Source organism: Pygocentrus nattereri, chromosome 15, assembly GCF_015220715.1.
Source record: "Pygocentrus nattereri isolate fPygNat1 chromosome 15, fPygNat1.pri, whole genome shotgun sequence".
Lineage (NCBI taxonomy): Eukaryota > Metazoa > Chordata > Actinopteri > Characiformes > Serrasalmidae > Pygocentrus > Pygocentrus nattereri.
Window position 1 is genome coordinate 4,319,612 of NC_051225.1, and position 21,937 is coordinate 4,341,548.

The window sequence follows — 21,937 nt, forward strand, 5'->3', positions numbered from 1 at the left end:
CGGAGGGCAACATTCTTTAAGTGTTTAGCGCCTGTTTTTTTACAGAAGGTGATGAAAGCTCGCACCTCTCAAATAACACACATGTAACACCTCAGTTTCCTTGGCAAGTTCTGGGAAATGCAGTTGTGTGCTTGAGAAACTAAAGCACACAACAAAATTTTGTTAAATATACCTACATTTAGAATGCGTTAAATTCTGTTTATTTTGTATCATTGCAAAAGTTCACACAGTTGGCGTAGCTTTGGTGCTAGTGTAGTTTCTTTGTCTGCAGGGTGTAACGCGATAGCTTATTGTCAGATGCTCATCTTAAGCAAAGCACTTCAGTTAAACAGAAGTTTAAAATTTGGTAGGTTTTAAAGAAGAAATATTGTTTTGGAAAAGGAAGTCATGTAAGCTGCGTTCCAAAGCCTAGGATGCACTTCTTGGCTGCTACGTCATAGAAGGCTGTTCCAAAGTGAAGGGCCCTTCATATACAGCCTAGAAATGCAGTCTACACTCGGAGTGATTTAGAGGACACGACAGCTGTATCCTCCCAAACAACCATGGACCACTGAATGAGGAGAACGTTTGGTCACCCATCGCTGAATATTGCGGTCATTTAATGAACTTGAACTTTTTGTCAGTGAACATATGATAACACAGCACTGTGTAATACAGAAACTTCACTTTATAAGTACTTTTTGGTCACCAAATTACCACCGCGAGTCTTATCACCAATTCAGTGGCTCAATCTCAAATGGCTCCCTGCTCCCTACATAGTGCACAATGTAGGAATTTAAATACTGGATCCTGTAGTCCAAGGGTGGAAAATCTAGCTAGGAAATTCAGACACATCCACACTTGATAAATGATGCACTGTTTGGCTGTAGGGGCTAGAATTTCAAAACTTTCATAGCTAGCACACTCTTTAGGGAGTACGGGGCCATTTGGGATTCAGTCTGGGTTTGATGCGACTTCTGATTGAAACACAAACATTTGAAGTGTGGAATCCATTCAAGTGACGTTTTTAGACTTTTCTACTGCTATTTTACAGTAAATCACACCATCAGTGCTTTAATTCAAGCTGTGGTGTTTTTGATGGAGCTGTTTAGGCCGTTGGCTCTTTTAGCCTGTTAGCCAGCTGACCAGCCTGGTTCTAGTTAAGAACATAAGTTGTCAGCCCCTCAGTTTAAACAAAAAAACAGGTCCTTGCTTCATCAGTACACTTGGAGATCCATGTGAACATCATTAGAGTCACAGATTATTCCAATAACAGCTTTTATAATACATCATAATTACTCATGATATAAACTAAACTTTAACATTTTACAGTCTTTTCAAAATGTAAAGTCAGCATTACTGAGTTGGTCTGTAAGCTTTCTTCATTTTTCCATGAGGAAATGTGATAAATACCCGTATAGAGATTTCAGTGTTTGAATAGTGGGACCTCAAATGGTGAGTCTGTACACATCCCCAGTCCTGACCACTGATGAATGGGGTAAAGGGAGCCTAATAAATTATGTGAAAAAACAGATGGACTACAGTCTGTTTCTGTAGAACTACAAAGTCCATCAGAGTGGTAGGTGGACCTGATAATATTGATACTGAGTATAGATACAAGGTATGGGTACCAAATAAAGCAGCCAGAGAGTGGATATAAGACTCTGTGTTTGTGTGGGGTCCTCTAGCAGAGGCTGTGCTATATCTCCTCCACACAGGTCTCTTGGGGATGATAATATGGTCCAGACACACACACATTCACCCTCACTCATTCCTAAGGCTGTAGTGCTGGGGGAGCTGTGATAAGACTCTGAGGACGAAGGACAATGTCATAACATCACTCTTTCCACTCCTGCTGTATTCATGCTCTCTGCTCCCACCTACAAGAAGAAAAGAGAGAATTATGTTTATTATTGTCACCACATGTTTAACCAGTCTGATAACACATTATCTGCGGCCTAGTCAGTGACTGGACGGTCGTGTCAGTCTGTCACTAGTTTAGAGGAGGGTTTATCGCAGGCACAGCAGTTACAGTTCTTAAACACTTCATGACAGCGAGACCAAAAGAGATGGTCTGAAGATACTTGGAATAAAGTCTTTTAACATGTCATTGGAGATATTTCGACAGCAAGGATGTATTGGCATTATGTTAAGTAGAGCTGCAACAATTCGATTAATCGATTAGTCATTGACTATTAAATTAATCACCAACTATTTTGGTAACTGATTAATCGGCTTGAGTGTTTTTAAGAAAGAAGTAAAATTTCCCTGATTCCAGCTTCTTAAATTTCAATATTTTGTGGTTTCTTTAATGTGACATCAAACTGAATATCTTTGGGGTATGGACAAAAAAAAAAGACATTTGAGGACGTTGGCTTTGGAAAACACTCCATTATTAATCCCAGCCGACCGACTGCTTTATTAATCCCAGCCGACCGACTGCTTTATTAATCCCAGCCGACCGACTGCTTTATTAATCCCAGCCGACCGACTGCTTTATTAATCCCAGCCGACTGACCGACCAACCATTTGCTTTATTGTTCCCACCCGACCAACAACTGCTTTATTAATCCTAATCGACCGACTGTCCGACTGATTAATTAATCTCAGCCGACCGAATGCTTTTAGTAATCCCATCTGACCGACAACTGCTTTAATAATCCTGACCGATGACTGCTTCATTAATCCCGACCGACCGCGTGACTGCTTTATTAATCCCAGTCAACCGACTGGCTCACCACTTTATTAATCTCGATTGACCAACCGACCACCCGCTTCATTAATCCAGACTGACCGACCACCAAAACCTGTCCAATAGGAGGAGAGCTAAGGCACATTGGCCTGAAATGATATAAATCAGTAAATACAATAAAAAGTAAATTGGTAATTAAAGTCTTTTTTTCACTGACTCATTGACTGCCCCCCCCCCCCCCCCCCCCCCCCCCCCTCTCTGTCCCTCTCCCTCTCTCTCCCTCTCTAGGTTGCTATGGCGTCAAGCCAGACACTAAGCAAGAGGGTTGGATGTGTTCTCGGTGTACTGCAGTGGCCTGGACAGCGGTGGGTAAACCAGACACGGGTGTCACATCACAAATATAATAACTATGGAACTCAGTACATGAATATCTCACAGTATCTTACACATTACTGCCCAAATCAGTGCCTTCAGCATTTAATCACCACACAGCTTTTACAGTTTTATGTTTATGTTGAGTTACTGGCGCATAAGCTGATTGGGTTATATTGCTGTAGTGTGTGTAGTCTGAGAACACTTCAGAATACACATTTATTAATTGTGTATTTTGTGTTTTGCAGGCCTGCTGTTTGTGTAACCTCAGAGGAGGTGCGCTGAAGATGACGACGGACGACAGGTGCTGTAACTCGTCGATATTCCTGTGAAAAGTTGCATGTAAAGGGTCCATAATAATGCATTTAAATGTCCCTTGGGTTTTTGAAAGGAAAGATTTTGATGAAGTATGTAAACGGCGTTAATGTTTCAAATCATAACTGAACTCTGCCCACTCTGCACAGTCCTATGTGCAAACTAAGCCACGAAAACGTGTCCATTTATTCAGCCTGCAGTAGATTACACGCAGCCAGTCATGCTGAAGTTATAAGGGTCTTTCAGACTGTACTGCTTTTTGAAGGAGGCGCAAAACAGGACAGCCATTCAGAACAGAGCTCAGAGCCCAGTAACAGACACAGCCTGTTTGCAAAGGGATATAAAAGAGGTTGAAAACGGTCAACTTCGAAAATGGTCATGTAAAAGGGAAGTATGACTGTTGGTGCTGGAAAAAATAAAATACATTAATATAGGACCCTTTAAGCAACTTTCGTCTTAACTCAAAACTAGTCATTCACTGGTGTCTGAAGCAAAAAATGGACAGAAGTAATAGTGTGTCATACAGGGTCAGAAAGCGCATAATCATGTCTTATCAGAGATTACTGAACAACTTCACACAGTTTGAGGAAAGTGTTCTCTGATTTATGTGACTGGGTGGGTATAGCCTTCCATTGGTTGTTAGCTACATTAGCCTTGCAACACCAGTGTAAAACTAAAGAAGTGTCTTGGTTACTTGGGTTTAAGGGTGGAAAACACTACATTTGTAGATTAAAGCTAGTCACTGTATTACAGCTGTGACATGCATAGTGTAAAATAATGTGCAAGTAGTGTCACAGCTATTGTACCTGTGCTCTACTTTAAAGCTGCTGCACGTGGCGTCTGAAAATAAAGGCTAACTGTGATGTGTCTGGTGCAGGTGGGTGCACGTTATTTGCGCCATCGCAGTGGCTGAGGCACGATTCGTCAACGCCGTGGAGAGAGAACCTGTGGATGTGATGGCCATCCCGGATACCAGGAAGAGTCTGGTAAGTGTGTGTGTGTGTGTGTGTGTGTGTGTGTGTGTGGGTTTTTTTTTTTTTTTGTAAAGAAGGACTTTTTATTTATTGATTGAAGGACTTAGCATTGAGGCTGGAGCCACCTGTCAATTTGTCAGTAATCATCAATACAGACATGAGATCATTTATTATCATTTCACATTTATTTAGTTTTAAAATTTTCTCTTTATATACACGAGCACGCCAATCCAGGATCCGAGCCTCCACGCCTGGTTTATTTCGGCTGCACACACAAGTGAGCTTCTTTTGAATTGTGAACATTTGCTGTCAGAGACAGTATTTTTAATTTAATGTTAGTTTACTGTTCATACGGAGTCGATTTTTATAGATGAAAGCAGCAGACACAGATTTTCACACTGTTTCACATCAAAAGCACTTTGGCCTGATGTTTACAAACACGCTGAATGCAGGAGAACTGGATCCACTGAGTAACAGCAATGGCGAAGGTATCGCTTTTCAGCCAGCACAGCTCAGACGACTGACACTGTGTACTAGCCTTAAAAAAGTGTATGTTTTCAAGAGCTCACGTTCCTCTTGCATCAAAACTCTCAATGTTAAGAGGATTTATGAGTTTGCACCCCCTGTAGTGGAAATGGAAACTACCGTAGATATACTGAACATGCGTGTAATACACATAGTTTGAAACACAGTTTATTTATTTTTTATTTTAATTCATCCCGATCAATTTTTCACTCCTGCTTATAATAAATGTTACTCGCAGAATCTACATCTAGTTTCAGAGTTAAACACTGTGAGTTATCTGGTGCGTTTTCTTGATTAACATGGCCAAGAATATAAGAGATGAGATTAGATAAGATAATCCTTTATTAGTAAAAACACACAAGTAAAAACTTGCTTACTTTGACAGGAAAGTGCTGTTTGACTGTAATGCGACACAGCCATTGTTTTTGTCTGATGTTCAGATGCAGTGACTTTTAAAACGGAGCTACATCTAAAATAACAAAGCGGTATGTGTTGGAAAACAGGCGCCAGTATCTCAGTTACTAGCAGCACCACCTTGAAGAACCTGAGCAACTAAGCAGCTAACTGTGAGCAGAGCTGCGTTTCCAGTGGGTTAAATTAAATCCAGAGCACTGAGGTGGAAACACCATAACCATGCGGATAGCCAATCAGAATGCAGCTGACAAAATTCCAGTGGTAATGGAGGGCATACTGTGCAATATACATCAGACCCACTGTATGGGAAGAGCATCTGAAGCTGAGACTAGCACGCTGTAGATACTGTACATCGTCTTATAGTTGTGAAATTGTAAGTACTGTTATTCGAATTACAAACCGTAACTTTTTATTCATGCCTGGCCGTATTAAATGTATGGATGGATGGGCCAGACGTGACACATCCTCCATCAATGCTGCTTTTCAAACTGTTTCTCAAAAATGGAAATGGAAATTTGATGGACATAAAATCCTCACTGTGTTTATTAATCCAGTCGATTGCTCTACATACAGCTAGTAATTATGAATGGTCATGTTACAGGCAGGCTTGTTTGTTTATGAAGAAGATACAAGTGTTTCTTTGCCGACAAGAAGAGTGCCATGTTTCTCAGCTCACAGCAGGGTGTCAAAATAAAAGCCCCTCTAAACCAAGCGCATCAGAAGGAATGCGCCCTGCAGGAGAGCTTTTCTAGTTCTGTTCTGATTCATGCCAGCTTCATCAGGGAATCTCTCTTTTAGACTTGTACATTTTTAGCAGTTTAATGTAGGCGAAAAACATAAACAGGTCAGATTTTGGGATGGTTTGGAGATGATATGCTTCCAGAGTGCCTCATTTGAAAAAAAGTTCTAGTTAGCGAAATTTCAACGTCTTGTTTTAGAACGATCTCTGTAATTTTAAAGTGAAGAAGTAAAAAGTACTGATCTTAGATACTGATCCTAGAATTTCAGATATTGGAATCAAGAGAAAAAGGATGTATGGATGGAGGACTAGTGGACCTGTAGGTGGAGGGAGGGAGTGTATGTGAAGGTAGGAAGGTACATTTTTAATGATGTGGAATGGCTGTATAATCAGGTGGTGATTCTCACTGGGATAAATTGGCTGCACCTGTTCTTCAGACAGGAGGCAATTTCTGCATCAGTGCTGCACCTCTGAACTCATGCACATGCACATATGTACCACACATATGCACTGTATGTCCAAAAGTGCCCACTTGAGTGAAATTCAGCTACTTCGTGGTAACCTATTGCTGACACAGGCGTTCATTTGCGTGCACACAGCTTGCATAATCTCTATAGAAAAGCAATGATCGATAGGATGGACCACCTCCACATCGACCTAAGGCAGAGGTTGGCAACCCAAATGTTAAGAAGAGACATTTTGTCCTTTCAGCAAAAATCAAACCATCTTAGGAGCCACAACATTTTATGTCCATTTTATTGAAGTAACATTTTATCTTGGCTGTAAATCTGTCTCAGAATGTGCTAGTGTACTAGTGCAGGCTAAAAATATAATATGAACATAAACACAGGCTTACTTGGCTCTACTCTAAGCTTTAGCCTAGCTTTTCTTGCATCTCCAGCAGGAAACTTTTCCAAAAGTAGAACACTTCTTGTAAATTTCTTGTAAAATTTCTCAACATACGACTTTTCACGAGGCTGAAGTTGCTTCTCATTCACCAGCTTCTGGTTCAGATTTTCCCGTTCCACCTTAAATGGTGACTGAGGCGACAAAATGGAACTATACAATATAATGGAAAATTAACCATTTAAGGTGGACTGGGATATTTTGTACAAAAAGCTGGCGAATGAGAATCTGACTTCACAACTTCTTAGTGTTTTGACAGTTTCTCATTGCAGATTAAACATGTCAGGAAATCAGCTGGAGTGATTATAAGCGCAAATAAGTCTGTTCCTTTCCTCTTAAATCTTTCTCTTTGCTGCTTCATTAGCTAGTAGATAGGCAAGACTGTTGTCTGTGTTGCTATGGTGATCAGTAGTCTGCTCTGATCCTCCGGGTTAAAGGGTGAATCAGCAGTTCTACATTAACTCCAGCGTATAAAAGTAGCTGCAACAGGACAGTAAAAGAGCCCGTGTTGCCACCCTGTGGCCTAAGGACACTGTGCTTTATGCCAAGCGTCATGTGAGAGGCATAAACCCCCCAGCACTGGGCTGTGGTGCAGTGAAGCTGCGTTCTTTGGAATCCAAAACCTGTGGGATGAGTTGGAGTGATCCAGAACTGACCATCCAACATCAGTGCATGACCTCACTAATGTTCAATCATATCCTCACAGCAACATCCAACATCTAGTGTATAGCCTTCCCGGAAGAGTAGAGGCTGTTACTGCAGCAAGGCGGGACAAACTCACTTACACCCTTCATTTCAGAAGAAACACTGGCTGTGGTAGTGTCTACAAACCTTTGGACAGTGTATGTGTTCATGAACCCACACTCATAAACCTAAATGGAGAAAAGTGCCTCAGAAAATATATGATGTAATTATATAAACTGTTTATAGAAGCCAGTTAGTGCCATATTGCTTGCAGATGCCCTTCAATTAGACAGTAATCAAATCAGGGAATATACAGGCCAGCCTGGGTTTCCAAAAACCACTGCAGCATAATGATAATGATAACTGTAATTGGAGCAGTGATTCACTTCGCTGTGACGCTTCTGGGAAACCAGCAGGTTTTCTGAGACTTTGCTGTTCTAAGTCATTTGCTTATTACCTTCAGCATAAATTCAGCAGGTTCACTTTAGCCTGTTAGTGACCGACTCTTAATTCAGCACGTTAAAGTTTTAAGTAGTGGCCATAGACTCGGCTCAGATCGTCAGGCAGCACTGAGTCATTTGAGTTAAATCTCAAAACCGGAAATTCTGCCTGTAGTATTTACTCAGGCCAGGCCGTTGTGTCTCTCGCTTAGTCACAGTGTATAGATTTCTTGTATTTTTCCTTCTGGTAACACTTTACATTAAGGGTCACAAATATTAAATTATTATCAAATACATCATTGAAATACTCAGTACCTATTTATTAGTTAGGTAGTCAGTAAACATTAGGTACTGATTAAGTACTTAGTAATTAATAATTGAGTACATATTTAAATGGTTTAGTTTGTCCTTAGTTCACAGCTTAATTACTCATTTACTGAATAACTGCTGCTTACTACACTGTTAGTGAACTGAGAAGTGCGTTTAATCGTGTACATAAGCAACATGAGAACTAACAAGGATTTATGAGTTAATCCCGTTAAAGATCTGTTAATTAATCTATTGCTCTGTCGTCAGGATTTACTCCACTGTGCAGTCTTATATGGAGCCACAGTCCTTGGGCTTTACTTAATACTTTTCTTCACCTTCACACGTTCATCTGCTTCTCTGTTTTCACTATTAATTACTCCTGACTTTAAGATTAAGAGACCCTTATTAGTCCCACAACGGGGAAATTTCACCTCCGCATTTAACCCATCCGTGAAGTGAAACACCACATACACACTAGTGAGCACACACACACGCTTGCACGGAGCGGTGGGCAGCCCTATCCATGGCGCCCGGGGAGCAGTTGGGGGTTAGGTGTCTTGCTCAAGGACACCTCAGTCATGTGCTGTCGGCTCTGGGGATCGAACCGGCAACCTTCCGGTCACGAGGCTGGATCCCTAACCTCCAGCCCACGACTGCCCCTATAAGATGACTTCCCTGACTGGGAATCGAACCCGGGCTGCGGTGGTGAGAGCGCCGAATTCTAGCCACTAGATCATAGATCACTCCTTAATCATTAATAACTGCTTTTTGTGTCCCTCCAAGTGACGGTCTTTACTACTAATATACAAATTATACTACAAATTAATCATAAAGCGCAGCCTACACACATTTTACTGTGAACCTCAGAGGGAACTTAAGTCGACATACTGGGCAGGCTTAAAACTCAGGCTGCTTATTCAAAGACACATGCAGACAGCCCCATTTATAAGCATAAGAATGAAATGTGTGCATGAAATGTTCATGTTGACAGTATCTGTCACACTGTTATCCTTTTTTCTTAAATTCTTAGGTGCCAAAATACTTTTTTTGGGATGATACCATGTAAATCCAGTCTTGCATCCTTAAACAACCCATCATTGGATGAGATGTGCAAGTATGAAGGACTTGACGAGACTAAATATTAATTGATCATAAGTGTATATTTGACAGGACACAAAGCAAGCAGAGAGAAATGAAGATGTCAATACTTAGTCATGTATTAATCATGAGTTCATAGTATAATTAGTAACTAGAACAATCAACTTGCTCTGGGAACGACCCAAAATGTCAATTTATTAATCATATTAAATCAGGAGAGTAATTAAGATGTAATTAATAAGTACTTGCTAGTTCTCATGTTACTATTTTACATGAGCAAACTTTTACATGTAGTCAATTACTGATTAATAAGCACTCAATAAGTAACCAACACATAATCAAGTTAATTAATATGTAATGAATATTTAACTGATGATTAGCATTTCATTATAAGCGAATTTGTGACCCTTAATGTAAAGTGTTACTTAGCTCAGTGTGACTGTGGCTAAACTATTTATTTATTTATTTATTTATTTATTTAAGAAATACGTTTGTGAGCTGTTCAACAATTATTGCTTCTTGGTTGTAGAAAAAGTTTTGTAGAATTATATAATTCTATATTTATTATTTCTCACTCGTGGCTCAGATTCTAAACTTTTAATCCATGCCGCTTGTAAGTAGGAGAGCAGATGTTTTATTACGATTTGAAGTGATTGTGTTGACAGTCGTGCGCTGTGAAAAGCATCCTTTTCATTTTTGCCTTGTTTTTATCATCTTCACATCCAGGCCAACAGGGAAAAATGCAGACTTAAAAACTGTCGATGTAAACTGAACATAAATGTCTAACATAATTAGCTTATTACATACTAGAGCCAAGCTTGTTCGGATAAATATTCTTTTAATCGATAACATTGGTAAATATAATGATATAAATATTTGCCTATATAATATGTTATGACTATTCATTAGCTCTCCAGACAGCTCCCAGATGCATGTATAAATTAAAACGCATAAATGGCCATAAATCCCTTCCTGTTGCTTCTCCTCATGTTTCTGCTCTGTGGAATATTAAATCACGCCATGTGTGACTGGTGTGAAATATTCCTGCACCAGTGTGGTGTTAGAGCACCTGCTGGACGTTTCTGTGGCCAGCCCACGGGAGCCGAAATGAAGTATTGACAATTTCATAAAGAAGTTTTATTATCTATCAATGAAACCCGGGGGGGGGGGGGGTCACTCTCTGTGGAAATGCAGAGAACAACATATTGGGATAATATTGCTATGCTAAAGTGGGTGTGGCCTCACAGCACTGCTGTCTGGGTGCCTGTTTGGCATTTCAACCAAATCACTGTCTGCTGCGTCTTGTTTTTTTTTTTTTCTGGTCTTAGAAAAACTAGAACAATGCTTGACTCAAAACACACAGAAGTCAGTGGGCAGATGCTTCACACTTTTCCTTTAATTATTTGGGTGCAGTGAATGTTATAACCTTCCATTGCTTGTTAAATTTAAACATTGTCCATTGTTTCTTTCTGCTTTTTTTTTTTTTTTTTTTTTTTTTTTTTTTAACTCCTTTGTGCCAAGAATGTTGCAATCTTGTGAGAGAAATGAATAAAAGAAGGAATCAGTCAAATAAATAACACACTCAACACTTTGATGTCATTAATGAGGCCAAACCAGCACAGAATGCAGGAAAAAATGTCTCTTCAAAATTTCAGGTTTGTCAATAGGCCATTGGTGTAGATGAGAGGTTGCAGAAGTCTAGTACTGTGTTGATTTCAGGTGAGTAAAGTTTAACTTGCGTTGCTTCTCTCTGCTTCTTTACAGAAGTGCATCTACTGCCATAAGACCACAAAGCAGATCTGCGGAGCGTGTATCCAGTGTTCATATGAGAACTGCTCCACCTCCTTCCACGTCACCTGTGCCCACCTGGGTGGAGTGGTCATGAAGCCTGCTGATTGGCCATATGTGGTGTCCGTCACGTGTCACAAGCACAGGCAGATCGTTCCGAAGGTATTTGGATTCTGGCTTTGTATTATTTCACAGCGAAAAAAAAATCCACCGCCATACTGACACCATACAACTGTCACTGACTGCAACACAGATGTAACAACACTGATGTAGCTAGTAGTTATAAGCAAACAAAGCTGAACAAGCAAAGGTACGCAAACAAGTGAGTTAGACTACCATGTGAAGTTATATTCTCTGGCAAATGAGGTTCAGTGTTAATATTTCTTGCTGAAAGCCAATGATAAAAAAAGTGAATGGACACTTTTTTTTTTAACATATGATCAGGTCCCAGTAATCAATCATTCCATGTACAAATGCCTTCTTTTATAGCTGGGATGCCCACACGTTTTGTCTTGGAGGACTGAAATGTAATATTTGCGGTGGGCCGGGGCCAAAAAAGCAGCTAGCTAATAACTTGGTAGCTTTGTTTTCACATGTTGCCAGTTTATGTGGAGACACTTTTCTTTTTTTTGGGATTTCTCCCCAATTTTTCTCTTTTATCCAATTTAGCTGCCTCTACTTCCACCCACTAGTTAGGACTCCCTCAATCACACGATACAAACAATGCTAGTAGGGTGAAAGCTATCGCAGGCTTTCTCCAAGACCGGTGAAGCACCACTGTATCTTTTCGAACTGCCGCAACGCCATTGGGCAGCCCAGTGCGCTCGGAGGAAAGCGCCAACCGCCAAATCTGTTGCATCAGCTAACAGACGCCTGCACTGACTGGCATCGCGTTGAGTGATGTGAGGAGAAAGGGGGCCGTCCTACCCACCCAGAGAGAGCGAGGTCAATTGTGCTCTCTTGGACTCCCGGCTACGGACGGATGTAGCATCACCAGGGATCGAACTCGAGATCTCCTGATTATAGAGCCAGCGCTTAGACGGTTGCGTCACTGAAAATATGTTCTTCTCTAAATTAGCTCTTGTTCGTCTACCTTTGCTGTTGAAGTTTGTTGGCTTATAACTGCTAGCTACATGTGTTACATCTGTGCTTCAGTGAGTGACAGTTTTATGGTGTCTTCTAATTTTTAAAATACATTTTAACAGATGCAAAGCACCACGTGGAATTGGCTTGTAACTTTTTCATGTTTAGCAGACCGGATGTTCTCCACAAGGGGGCGCCATTAGCATTCAAATAGCTTATGATGCTTCTTAAGGGCAGTGCTTCACACCAGTGACAGTGTGTCTTTGTTCCATAACATTACACTATTTGTCAAAAGTAAATAAATGAATGAAAGTAGCTCAATCAAAAATGGATAAAAAATAAGTTGAACAAAAACGCGTTTGATTGGCTGAGAGAGGCAAGTTTATTTCTGTTTATAAACATGCCAGAATCTCCTCGCACCATCACATACGAGGAGTTTCTGTCTTTGATGAGAGAGTTTCTCATTAGCTTTAGTCTGTCTGTTTTTTTTTTGTTCTCTAAAGCTTGTTCAACCTCGTTACAGTGGACATGCGTTTGTGGGCAGTGTATAGGTCAGTGTTACGTTAATATATAGAATATACTGTGACTATTTTCTGTGGTGCAGGTGAAAGTGGGCCCGCGTGACCTCTCTCTGGGACAGGAGGCCATCGGCCGCAACAGCGACGGCTGGTTTTATCGCTGCACCATCATCGGAGTCGCCTCCCAGACCTTCTACGAGGTCAACTTTGACGATGGCTCGTACTGCGACAACATCTACCCCGAGAACATACTGGTGGGTTCAGGACGACAAGCCTGTACAATGACTTTTCTTTCTGTGTTTGGATTTTTTTTCTTCTAAATCCTAATTGGAATTTTGATAAAGTGGTTCTTGGGGGCAGTCGTGGGCTGGAGGTTAGGGAACTGGCCCTGTGACCGGAAGGTTGCCGGTTCGATCCCCAGCGCCCGCAGTTCATGACTGAGGTGTCCATGAGCAAGACACCTAAACCCCAACTGCTCCCCGGGCGCCATGGATAGGGCTGCCCACCGCTCCGGGCAAGTGTGCTCACTGCCCCCTAGTGTGTGTGTATTCACTAGTGTGTGTGGTGTTTCACTTCACGGATGGATTAAATGCAGAGGTGAAATTTCCCTGTTGTGGGACTAATAAGGGTCACTTAATCTTAATCTAATATCTGATTAGATGAGCTGCTGTAAATTATTCAATATACACTCATGTGGCCACACACAGAAGTTGAGTTCTGTATTAATGCACCAAATTAGTTAAAACTGCTCAGGATAAATCTCTCGGCATTGCTTGGCAACCATAGCCATAGAAACATAGACATACTACTTATGTGTTTAAATGTGTATGTAATGCAAAGATATGTACATATAAAACCCAAATATTAAAATCTCTGTCTTTCTGCATCTCAGAGTCATGACTGTTTGCGTAACGGTCCTCCTGAACTGGGCGAGTTGGTGGTTGTAAACACGATAGACGGGCGTGTTCTCAACGCTTCCTTCGTCAAGGAGCATGTGCATCGATTTTACCAGGTACATTTTTTTTTTCTCTCTCTCTCTCTGTCTGTCTGTCTGTCTGTCTGTGTGTTTTAATGTGCTACATTTTAGGCTGTAAACCAGGGGAGTCGAGCTCAACCACTGAAAGTACCATATTAAGAAATCTCAGTAAATCCATAGGCCAGCTGTGATTTTATTTCATTTTTACCAAATATTTTGACCTGAATGGGCCATTGTTTATTCAAAATCTACCAAAACTGCTACAGCAATGTAGACACTGAATACTTGTTCAAAAATAATTCTAAATAACTGCCCAAAAAAAATTATTTTTTATTTTTAAAACTGCCTGTTTGCTTGAACTGGACACCAGGCATCTTTTCTTTTTTTTGTGTAGCTGCTGGCCCACAGATTGTTGTTGGGGGAAGGCAGTCAGAGCACATATTATTGCAGTGCATGCTGGGGACTGTAGTGCATCTCAGGGTGAAACCGGTTAATAAGAATAGGAAAAAATAAAGTTGCAGTTATTTAGTTGGACAGGGGGCGTTTAAGGAAAGGAGAGGAAGAAAAACGGCTCTTCACAGTCTTTTCACCTTCATATAGGACTCAGCTGGTACTTTAGTCACTGATACCAGTTTTCATGAGCTAAGAATTCGTATAACTGATAACATCAGCTGATGAGGGTTGTCATGATTGTTCAGTTAAACTTAAAAAATATCTCTGTAAATCATCCTGAGCTCAAAATATTTAGTTTCTGACAAGGTAAAAATCTTGAGTCTGATTTCTTGTAATTGTCCATCAAATGTAATGACTTGTGGTGCCTCTGAAACATCATCTGAGTTTTTGTCATCGTGTACCAGTGTACAAAAAAAAAAAAAAAAAAAAATGATATTGACCGCTTACATCATCTCCCCTTCCCACTAACCAACCTGACATAAAGAGCTACACTATATTTCCATAAGTCTTCACTCACCCATCCAAATAATTTAATTCAAGTGTTCCAGTCACTTCCATGGCCACAGGTGTATAAAGCCGAGCCCCTAGGCCTGCAGACTGCTTCTACAGACATTAGTGAAAGAATGGGTCGCTCTCAGGAGCTCAGAGAATTCCAGCGTGGTACCGTGATCGGACGCCACCTGTGCAGCAAGTCCAGTCGTGAAATTTCCTCACTACTAAATATTCCACAGTCGACTGTCAGTGGGATTATAACAAAGTGGAAGTGATTGGGAACGACAGCAACTCCTGTAAAATGACCTCGACCATGTAAAATGACAGAGCGGTCAGCGGATGCTGAGGGGCATAGTGCGCAGAGGTCACCAACTTTCTGCAGAGTCACTCACTACAGACCTCCAAACTTCATGTGGCCTTCAGATCAGCTCAAGAACAGTGTAGAGAGCTTCATGGAATGGGTTTCCATGGCTGAGCAGCTGCATCCAAGCCTTACATCACCAAGCGCAATGCAAAGCGTGAAATGCAGTGGTGTAAAGCGCCGCCACTGGACTCTAGAGCAGTGGAGACGTGTTCTCTGGAGTGACCAATCACGCCTCTCCGTCTGGCAATCTGATGGACGAGTCTGGGTTTGGCGGTTCCCAGGAGACAGTACTTGTCTGACTGCATTGTGCCGAATGTAAAGTTTGGTGGAGGGGGGATTATGGGGTGGGGTTGTTTATCAGGAGTTGGGCTCGGCCCCTTAGTTCCAGTGAAAGGAACTCTTAAAGCTTCAGCACCAAGAGATTTTGGACAATTTCATGCTCCCAACTTTGTGTGAACAGTTTGGGGAGTTTGGCCCCTTCCTGTTCCAACATGACACGGTCAAAAATTCCCGTAAACACACTCCTAACCCTTGTGGAAAGCCTTCCCAGAAGAGTTGAAGCTGTTATAGCTGCAAAGGGTGGACCGACATCATATTAAACCCTATGGATTAAGAATGGGATCTTACTCAAGGTCATATGTGTGTGAATCCAGACGAGCGAATACTTTTGGCAATATAGTTTCTTTTTATCTACCTGTCTGATTATTTATCTGTGTTTCTGTCTTTCTGACTCTGTCTCTCCACATACCGTCTGTTGCAGTAGTTGTAGCATCCTTTCTCACTCTTTCTCTCCATCTGTTTTCTTTCTGGCTGTTATTTTCCTGTTCATATGCATATATTCAGCTGTTTTATTGCTGTTCTCTCTCTCTGATGCATGTTTTATTCTGATTCAGCTCCTCTTAATTTGGGTGTAACTGCAGCGCCACACCCTCACTCTCTTTCACTCCATCAGTCTCCCCTCAGCTCTCTTCATTCTCCTCCCTTCTGATCAGGCAAAATCAGGCCACCTTTCGTCTCCCTAAAAAACTCTTTAAAAAGCTCTGCTCTGTGTGAAGCGGCTGCAGCTGCACTCGGGGCTGCGGGCTCGCGACAGGTTTGATGAGCTGTCACTGAGCGCTGCTCCATGCTCGAGCTTCTTACATCTGTTAAAGCTTCATACAACTTTTTTTTTAACCGTTGTCTTCAGTAGGAGCTTTAGGGAATTCAGATGAGCTGGAGGAAAAAAAATCTGCTGTTATTGTTACAGATAATGGAAGGGTCGCTGTGGTGTAGACTGGCAGGCCTGTCGGTGGCTCCGGTTTAAGTATGTTGGAAGAAATGGGGGTAAAACTGTAGAACGGCCTGTTCATACAGTGAATGCTTTTAACGTAGTGGAACCTTCAACATTTCATGCCAGGACTCACATGTAGAGCTAGTGTTCGTCTCGAGACCCATTAAATATTTTATGAAATGGGTCATGACCCCATCAACCGCGTCTTTGTGAGATGATAAACCAAATGACCCTTTCTTCGTGTGATTTATCGTATTTGTACTGTTATTTTATCTTTTAAACTGTCCTACTATGTTATTGTGTCTCACTGGTGACAAGTCATGGCCATTATTTAGTAATGCATAGGAACGAGACCACGGCTTAAGTCGTGGCCTCGCATTAGGATTTCATTCCAGTGCTTTACTAAGTCGTGTTCACAACTTAATCATCTCATTCTCTCACATTAGCATCTCGTTCCCACGCCTTACTAAGTCATGGTTATTTTTATTTATATGGGATGTCACCAGTGGGGCTCCATACTCACTTCCTTTTGGTTTTTCTTTTATTTTTGTACTCGTGGTTTGTGTGACTTGTTTTGTTGATTGTTGCTGTTACTATGGTAGAGTTTGTCTACTGGATCCCAGGAAGAACAGCGGAATGGGGATCCTAAAAATAAATAAAACACATCCTCAAAGGCTTGTTAACTGGAAAAAAAACCTAAGTGTGCTGCTGTGGCTTCCTCGCGACCTGCTTTGATTTATTTCTCTCTGTGGGTGTCTGTCTGTCTCTCTCTCTCTCAGGTGGAGTTTCAGGATGAGTCTCAGCTGTTGCTGAAGCAGAGTGAGATTCACTCTCTGAACCAGGAGCTGCCCAAGAGAGTGATGACTCGTCTGGTACGTTTTTCAGTGAGCTATCAGTAATCCATATAAGATGACACTATGCTTTTGTTATCAGCTGTAACTGCTGCTTCTACAGGTGACGGAGCAGGCAGGATAAGGTAGAACAGGCATTCCCAACGTTTTGGAACTTGCGGCCCATGCGAATAACCACAAAAGCTTTCGTGGCTCACAAAAAGATTTTACCGTTCTGAGCCACCTAATGTGTGCTGATCTTGTTTGGCAACTGCTGAGAGCTGGATTCTCAGGCTGAAGAGAGGAAAGCTGCAAACAAGAGTTCGGCCTCACTTTGAGAGGTTTAGATAAATATTAAATTCAGGGCGTTTTCACACCCGACGGTCCAGACCAAGGTTGATATTTTTGTTACGTTGTCTACGTTTGGTCCAGTTAGTTTTGGGTTCACATTGCAATTTAGTGAGCGCACTAAAGAGCTTTGCATGGCGCTTCTGCGTCCTGTTGTCACCTGTGTGAGCTGCAGTTCTCTGTGCTTAACACTGAATGGTTTGTAGAGGAGCGTCTGACATCTGCCGGGCAGCCTTTTCATTTTGAATGGAGAAAAGTGAACATCTCTCTCGCGTTTTCTCAGAAAATCAAGTGTTTCAAGTTGACTTGTGGCTTTTTCATCAGACTGAATTACAATTAAATATTTCATCTCCTCTTTTCCCCATTTTCCAGTTAATTTCCTTCTTTTAGTGTTTGAGTGACAGTAGTCTGCCTCAACTTCCTCTAATTGGTCTGAAAGTCCAAACCGTCTTAGTGTTTTCACACTGCAGACAAACTGAATTATGGTTTAGCTTGATCTGGACTGAGACCACCTCTTTTGGTTGGACCAATTTTTATTCTTTTGGTCTGGCCCATGGTCTGAGGCACCATTCACACCTGCTATTTTGGTTCAGACCAAACTGAATAATGTGAAGGTCCAGACTAAGCAAGGTAGTCTCCAAGCATACGGCACAGACTGGTAGCTGTTTTCCAACCATCACGCACCTCATCGCACCACATGCTGCTGAGTTCCATGAGATTGAAATGTGAAATTTTTACATTGAGTTGCTCTGAAAATATAAACAGAACTAGTTAGTATTTTGTCAGAACAAGTCACAATTTTCTTTAAGAAAAAAAAAAAAAAGATTGTCATCTGCCCCATAGCAGTACTACCACGGTCCACTGGGGGGCTGCAGCACACAGTTTGAAGGGGTAGAAGAAGCTGTTTTCATATTATCCAAATGGGATCCAACATGTGGATTTACACAATCTGTCAACTGTACCTTTTATATAAGTATTGTAGGGATGGACAAAATGAATTTCAATATATTTCATATGTATAATCAAAAACTGCAATCAAAAATTTCAAATGAAATGCAGTAAATTTGTATTTTTAAAATGAAATACATTTACAGGGGTGCATAAAGTTAGTGGAGGACAGCCCTTCAGTTCTGGTCAAACCAAATCATTAGACAAAATATTTGGGAAGATTCCCAAGAACAGGAGTGTGAACTGTAACTAAAGAGGTCATAGAAGGTATATTATAAATATGACACGCGTGAATAAGGACCTTGCAGCTGCAGATTCATGCCCACTGTTTCACTCCAGCTGTTTCAGGTCAGTTGAACTCCTGCACAGTAGGGCAGTGAGATTGTGCCATATAAACATATAAAGTCCCTACAGGAAAGTTGAGTGTCACATTCACATTTCAACCAGTGGCCGGTCTCCTCATTTATAACGTCTCTGATGTAAACAGTGTGAACAGTGTAAGGATTATATGTGAACTGATGGCCATGCATATTATCATTCAGGATGGGAGACCACTGCCAATATACTAATCAACCACTGGTCAATCAACTAGTTAAACCAGTTGGGGGCAGCTGTGGGCTGGAGGTTAGGGAACCAGCCTTGTGACCAGAAGGTCGCCGGTTCAATCCCCTTGGCCGACAGTACGTGACTGAAGTACAAGGCACCTAACCTTGAACTGCTCCCTGGGTGCCATGGATAGGGCTGCCCACTGCTCTGGGCAGGTGTGCTCACTGCCCCCCTAGTGTGTGTTCACTAGTGTGCATGTACGTGGGTGTTTCACTGCACGGATGGGTTAAATGCAGAGGTCTAATTCCTCTGTGTGCAAAACACAGTTGGCTAATGGTTCGGAGTTCTAATTCTAATTAATAAGTCATAATTAATAATCAGAAGCCAAAACACATAATAAAACTGTTAGAAACCAAAAAAAAAAAAAACGTTTCATGGTTTTATGAAAAACTAATTATAGGACTAATGCTGCTTAAGTTAGAAATCCCCTGGTGCTTTCATTCATAATGCGTCTTTTTCTCTCCTCCAGGCATCGGTGAACACTCAGGACCCTCAAGCTCAAACTCCTGACGGGCCTCAAGCTGCAAAGCGTCCAAGGCTGCCCACTCCGCCCTCCACGGCCACTACAGAGTCACTGCAATCCGCCATCTCCTCCTATTCAGGCCTCAGTATTACCCCCAGCATCAGCACCAGCACTTCTGCCCCTCCTGGCCCCATGGCTACCCCTACTGACCCCATGGTTGCCCCTGTAGCTGTCCCTCCTGCCCCTCAGACTGAGGCTGGCGAGCGCTACACACACAGCTCCAGCTACATTGCCTACATGGAGTCTCTCCTCAACTCGGACTTTCCCCCAGACGAGGGCGAACGCGGGCCGCAGCCCATGTTTTAGCTTGGACGCTCCGCTGGCCCTGCTGGCCGTTCCTCCGCATATAAAGACTCTGAGGACGTCCCGTTACTGCATGTTTTCTCTTTCTCTAGCTCTCTTTTGTTTCCTTGCTATTTTACTCTCTTCGTAGCCGTCACAAAGCCTCACAGCCAGCATGGGAGTGTATTTCACAAAGTGTAGCTCAGGTGACCAGATAACTTCAGATTAAAGCTTTTAAGAGGAGAAAATAAATACTGATATTTCTACGTTTTGCAATTGCGATGCACCAAGTAATGCATCAAAATCAGAAATGTGGTATAATTAAAAAGCCTTTCCTGCATAATTTTAACAAAAATAATCCACAGAAACAGATCCAGAGCTGATCAGTGTCATCAGAGCACCCAAAAAAGAGCATTGTGATTGGTTAGGTGCTCATTTGCATATTCTTCTGCAGTATAAGTATTGCAAAACCTTAAATTGTGACTAACTTTTTATTCTAATTATGGTCATTTTTGGCTCAGGTGGTTCAGCTAACCGAGAAGTCCAGCTTTGTGAGATACCCCCGAGGTGGAGGTGTACACGTTTCGGCTCTTCGGGGCCGCTTCTCCCCGCTCCCCCCTCATGCATTAAGACTCCTTGCTCTCCTCTCTGATCCCTCCTTCTTTTTATCCTCCTCACTGAGGAAAAAAAAAAAAAACACCTTTTTTTGGACGGACTGATCATTTTACCGTACGTGCAGCATACTTTATACTGAATTATATCGATCCAGTTTGAAATATTTTTCTAACTCAAGCCAAAACGCACCCTGCTAATCGGACTCGATGCAAACGGACAGTCTGTTTTCTGTACAGTTTCAAAAAGGATTTTTTTCTTTCTGTGTACGGAGGGGGGTCAACAGAAAGGGGGGTGGCTGGGATATGGGGGTTTAACACGAGTATTTAAACGTCTTTGACACATATAGATTTATTATTTGTATAAAGCAAATGGCAATTATGGCACCGTTAGAAGCTCCACTTCTGCCTGAGAGTTTGATGTAGAAATGCTGTGTTTAAAATTAGTTATAAACGTCTTCATAAACTCCTGTAAACGCCTATACGCGAAACGTTACAATGTATTTTCAGTGACAGGTGTCTGGGCTTGTTTTGTTTTTTTTTGTTTTTTGTAGCAGACTTCGTAAAAAACTATTGTAGACTTGATATGAATAATTGTTCACTTTGTTCACGTTGTCCATTTTTATTATGATTACTGTCTTTTTGCTGTTATTGTTTCTATTTTTATTTGATTGGTGAAATTCTTCATGTGAAATGAACAACAGGATAGATTTTTTTTTTTTGTCAGCTTGCGGTTTGTTTTGTTTTCTAGAGAACAGAGTTTGTCACATAAGTAGATTTGAACCCCACACAGTTGGCGTTAAGCGTGTTTCCGTGATCGGCCTTCTCAAGGTGCTACAGACGTCCGAGACTACTGAGACGCAGCTGGTCACGTCACGTCACGTCACACGCACAGCGGTGTAAATACCACAGACCTGCTATCACACTCGGCTCTGCCTCACTCTGCCTCACTCTCACCTCTGTCTCTGAGGCACAATTAATGTGGAAGAAAACCACAGAAAGGATGGCTTAGAAACCTCCTCAGCTTTCTTTCTTTCTTTCTTTCTTTCTTTCTTTCTTTCTTTCTTTCTTTCTTTCTTTCTTTCTTTTTCTGTTTCTTTTGTTTTTTTTTTCTACCTTTTTGGTTCTTTCTATTTTTCTCTTTTGTCCTTGCTTTGTTTCTTTCTTTCTCTCTCTTTTTTTTTTTTTTTTCTTTTTTTTCCAGAGGGGCAACGAGGTAGTCATAATTTTCTGGGTTTTTATTTTGAAATAATGAGTTGATAATCTTTTGATCTTAAAATAGCAAAATTTATCTTGAAATAATGAGTGACTTATCTCAAGATAAGAATTATCTTGAGTTACTTATCTTGTTGTCTCAAGATAACAACTTTGTTAAATCATAAGTTTCTACTTATCTCA

The 21,937-nt window shown here is 41.4% G+C and overlaps 1 protein-coding gene across 1 annotated transcript in view; it reads left to right on the forward strand.

Moving 5' to 3' along the window:
• kdm4b (lysine (K)-specific demethylase 4B) overlaps positions 1-21,645 on the forward strand; it is an 84,368-nt gene extending 62,723 nt beyond the window's left edge. The window contains exons 15-22 of the mRNA XM_017683964.2: positions 2,960-3,036; positions 3,292-3,347; positions 4,236-4,344; positions 11,212-11,397; positions 12,923-13,090; positions 13,729-13,848; positions 17,171-17,263; positions 19,593-21,645. Coding sequence (XP_017539453.1) covers positions 2,960-3,036; positions 3,292-3,347; positions 4,236-4,344; positions 11,212-11,397; positions 12,923-13,090; positions 13,729-13,848; positions 17,171-17,263; positions 19,593-19,952 — 1,169 coding nt within the window. The 3' untranslated portion in view covers positions 19,953-21,645. The remainder of the gene's footprint in view (positions 1-2,959; positions 3,037-3,291; positions 3,348-4,235; positions 4,345-11,211; positions 11,398-12,922; positions 13,091-13,728; positions 13,849-17,170; positions 17,264-19,592) is intronic.
• Positions 21,646-21,937: the final 292 nt, after the last annotated feature.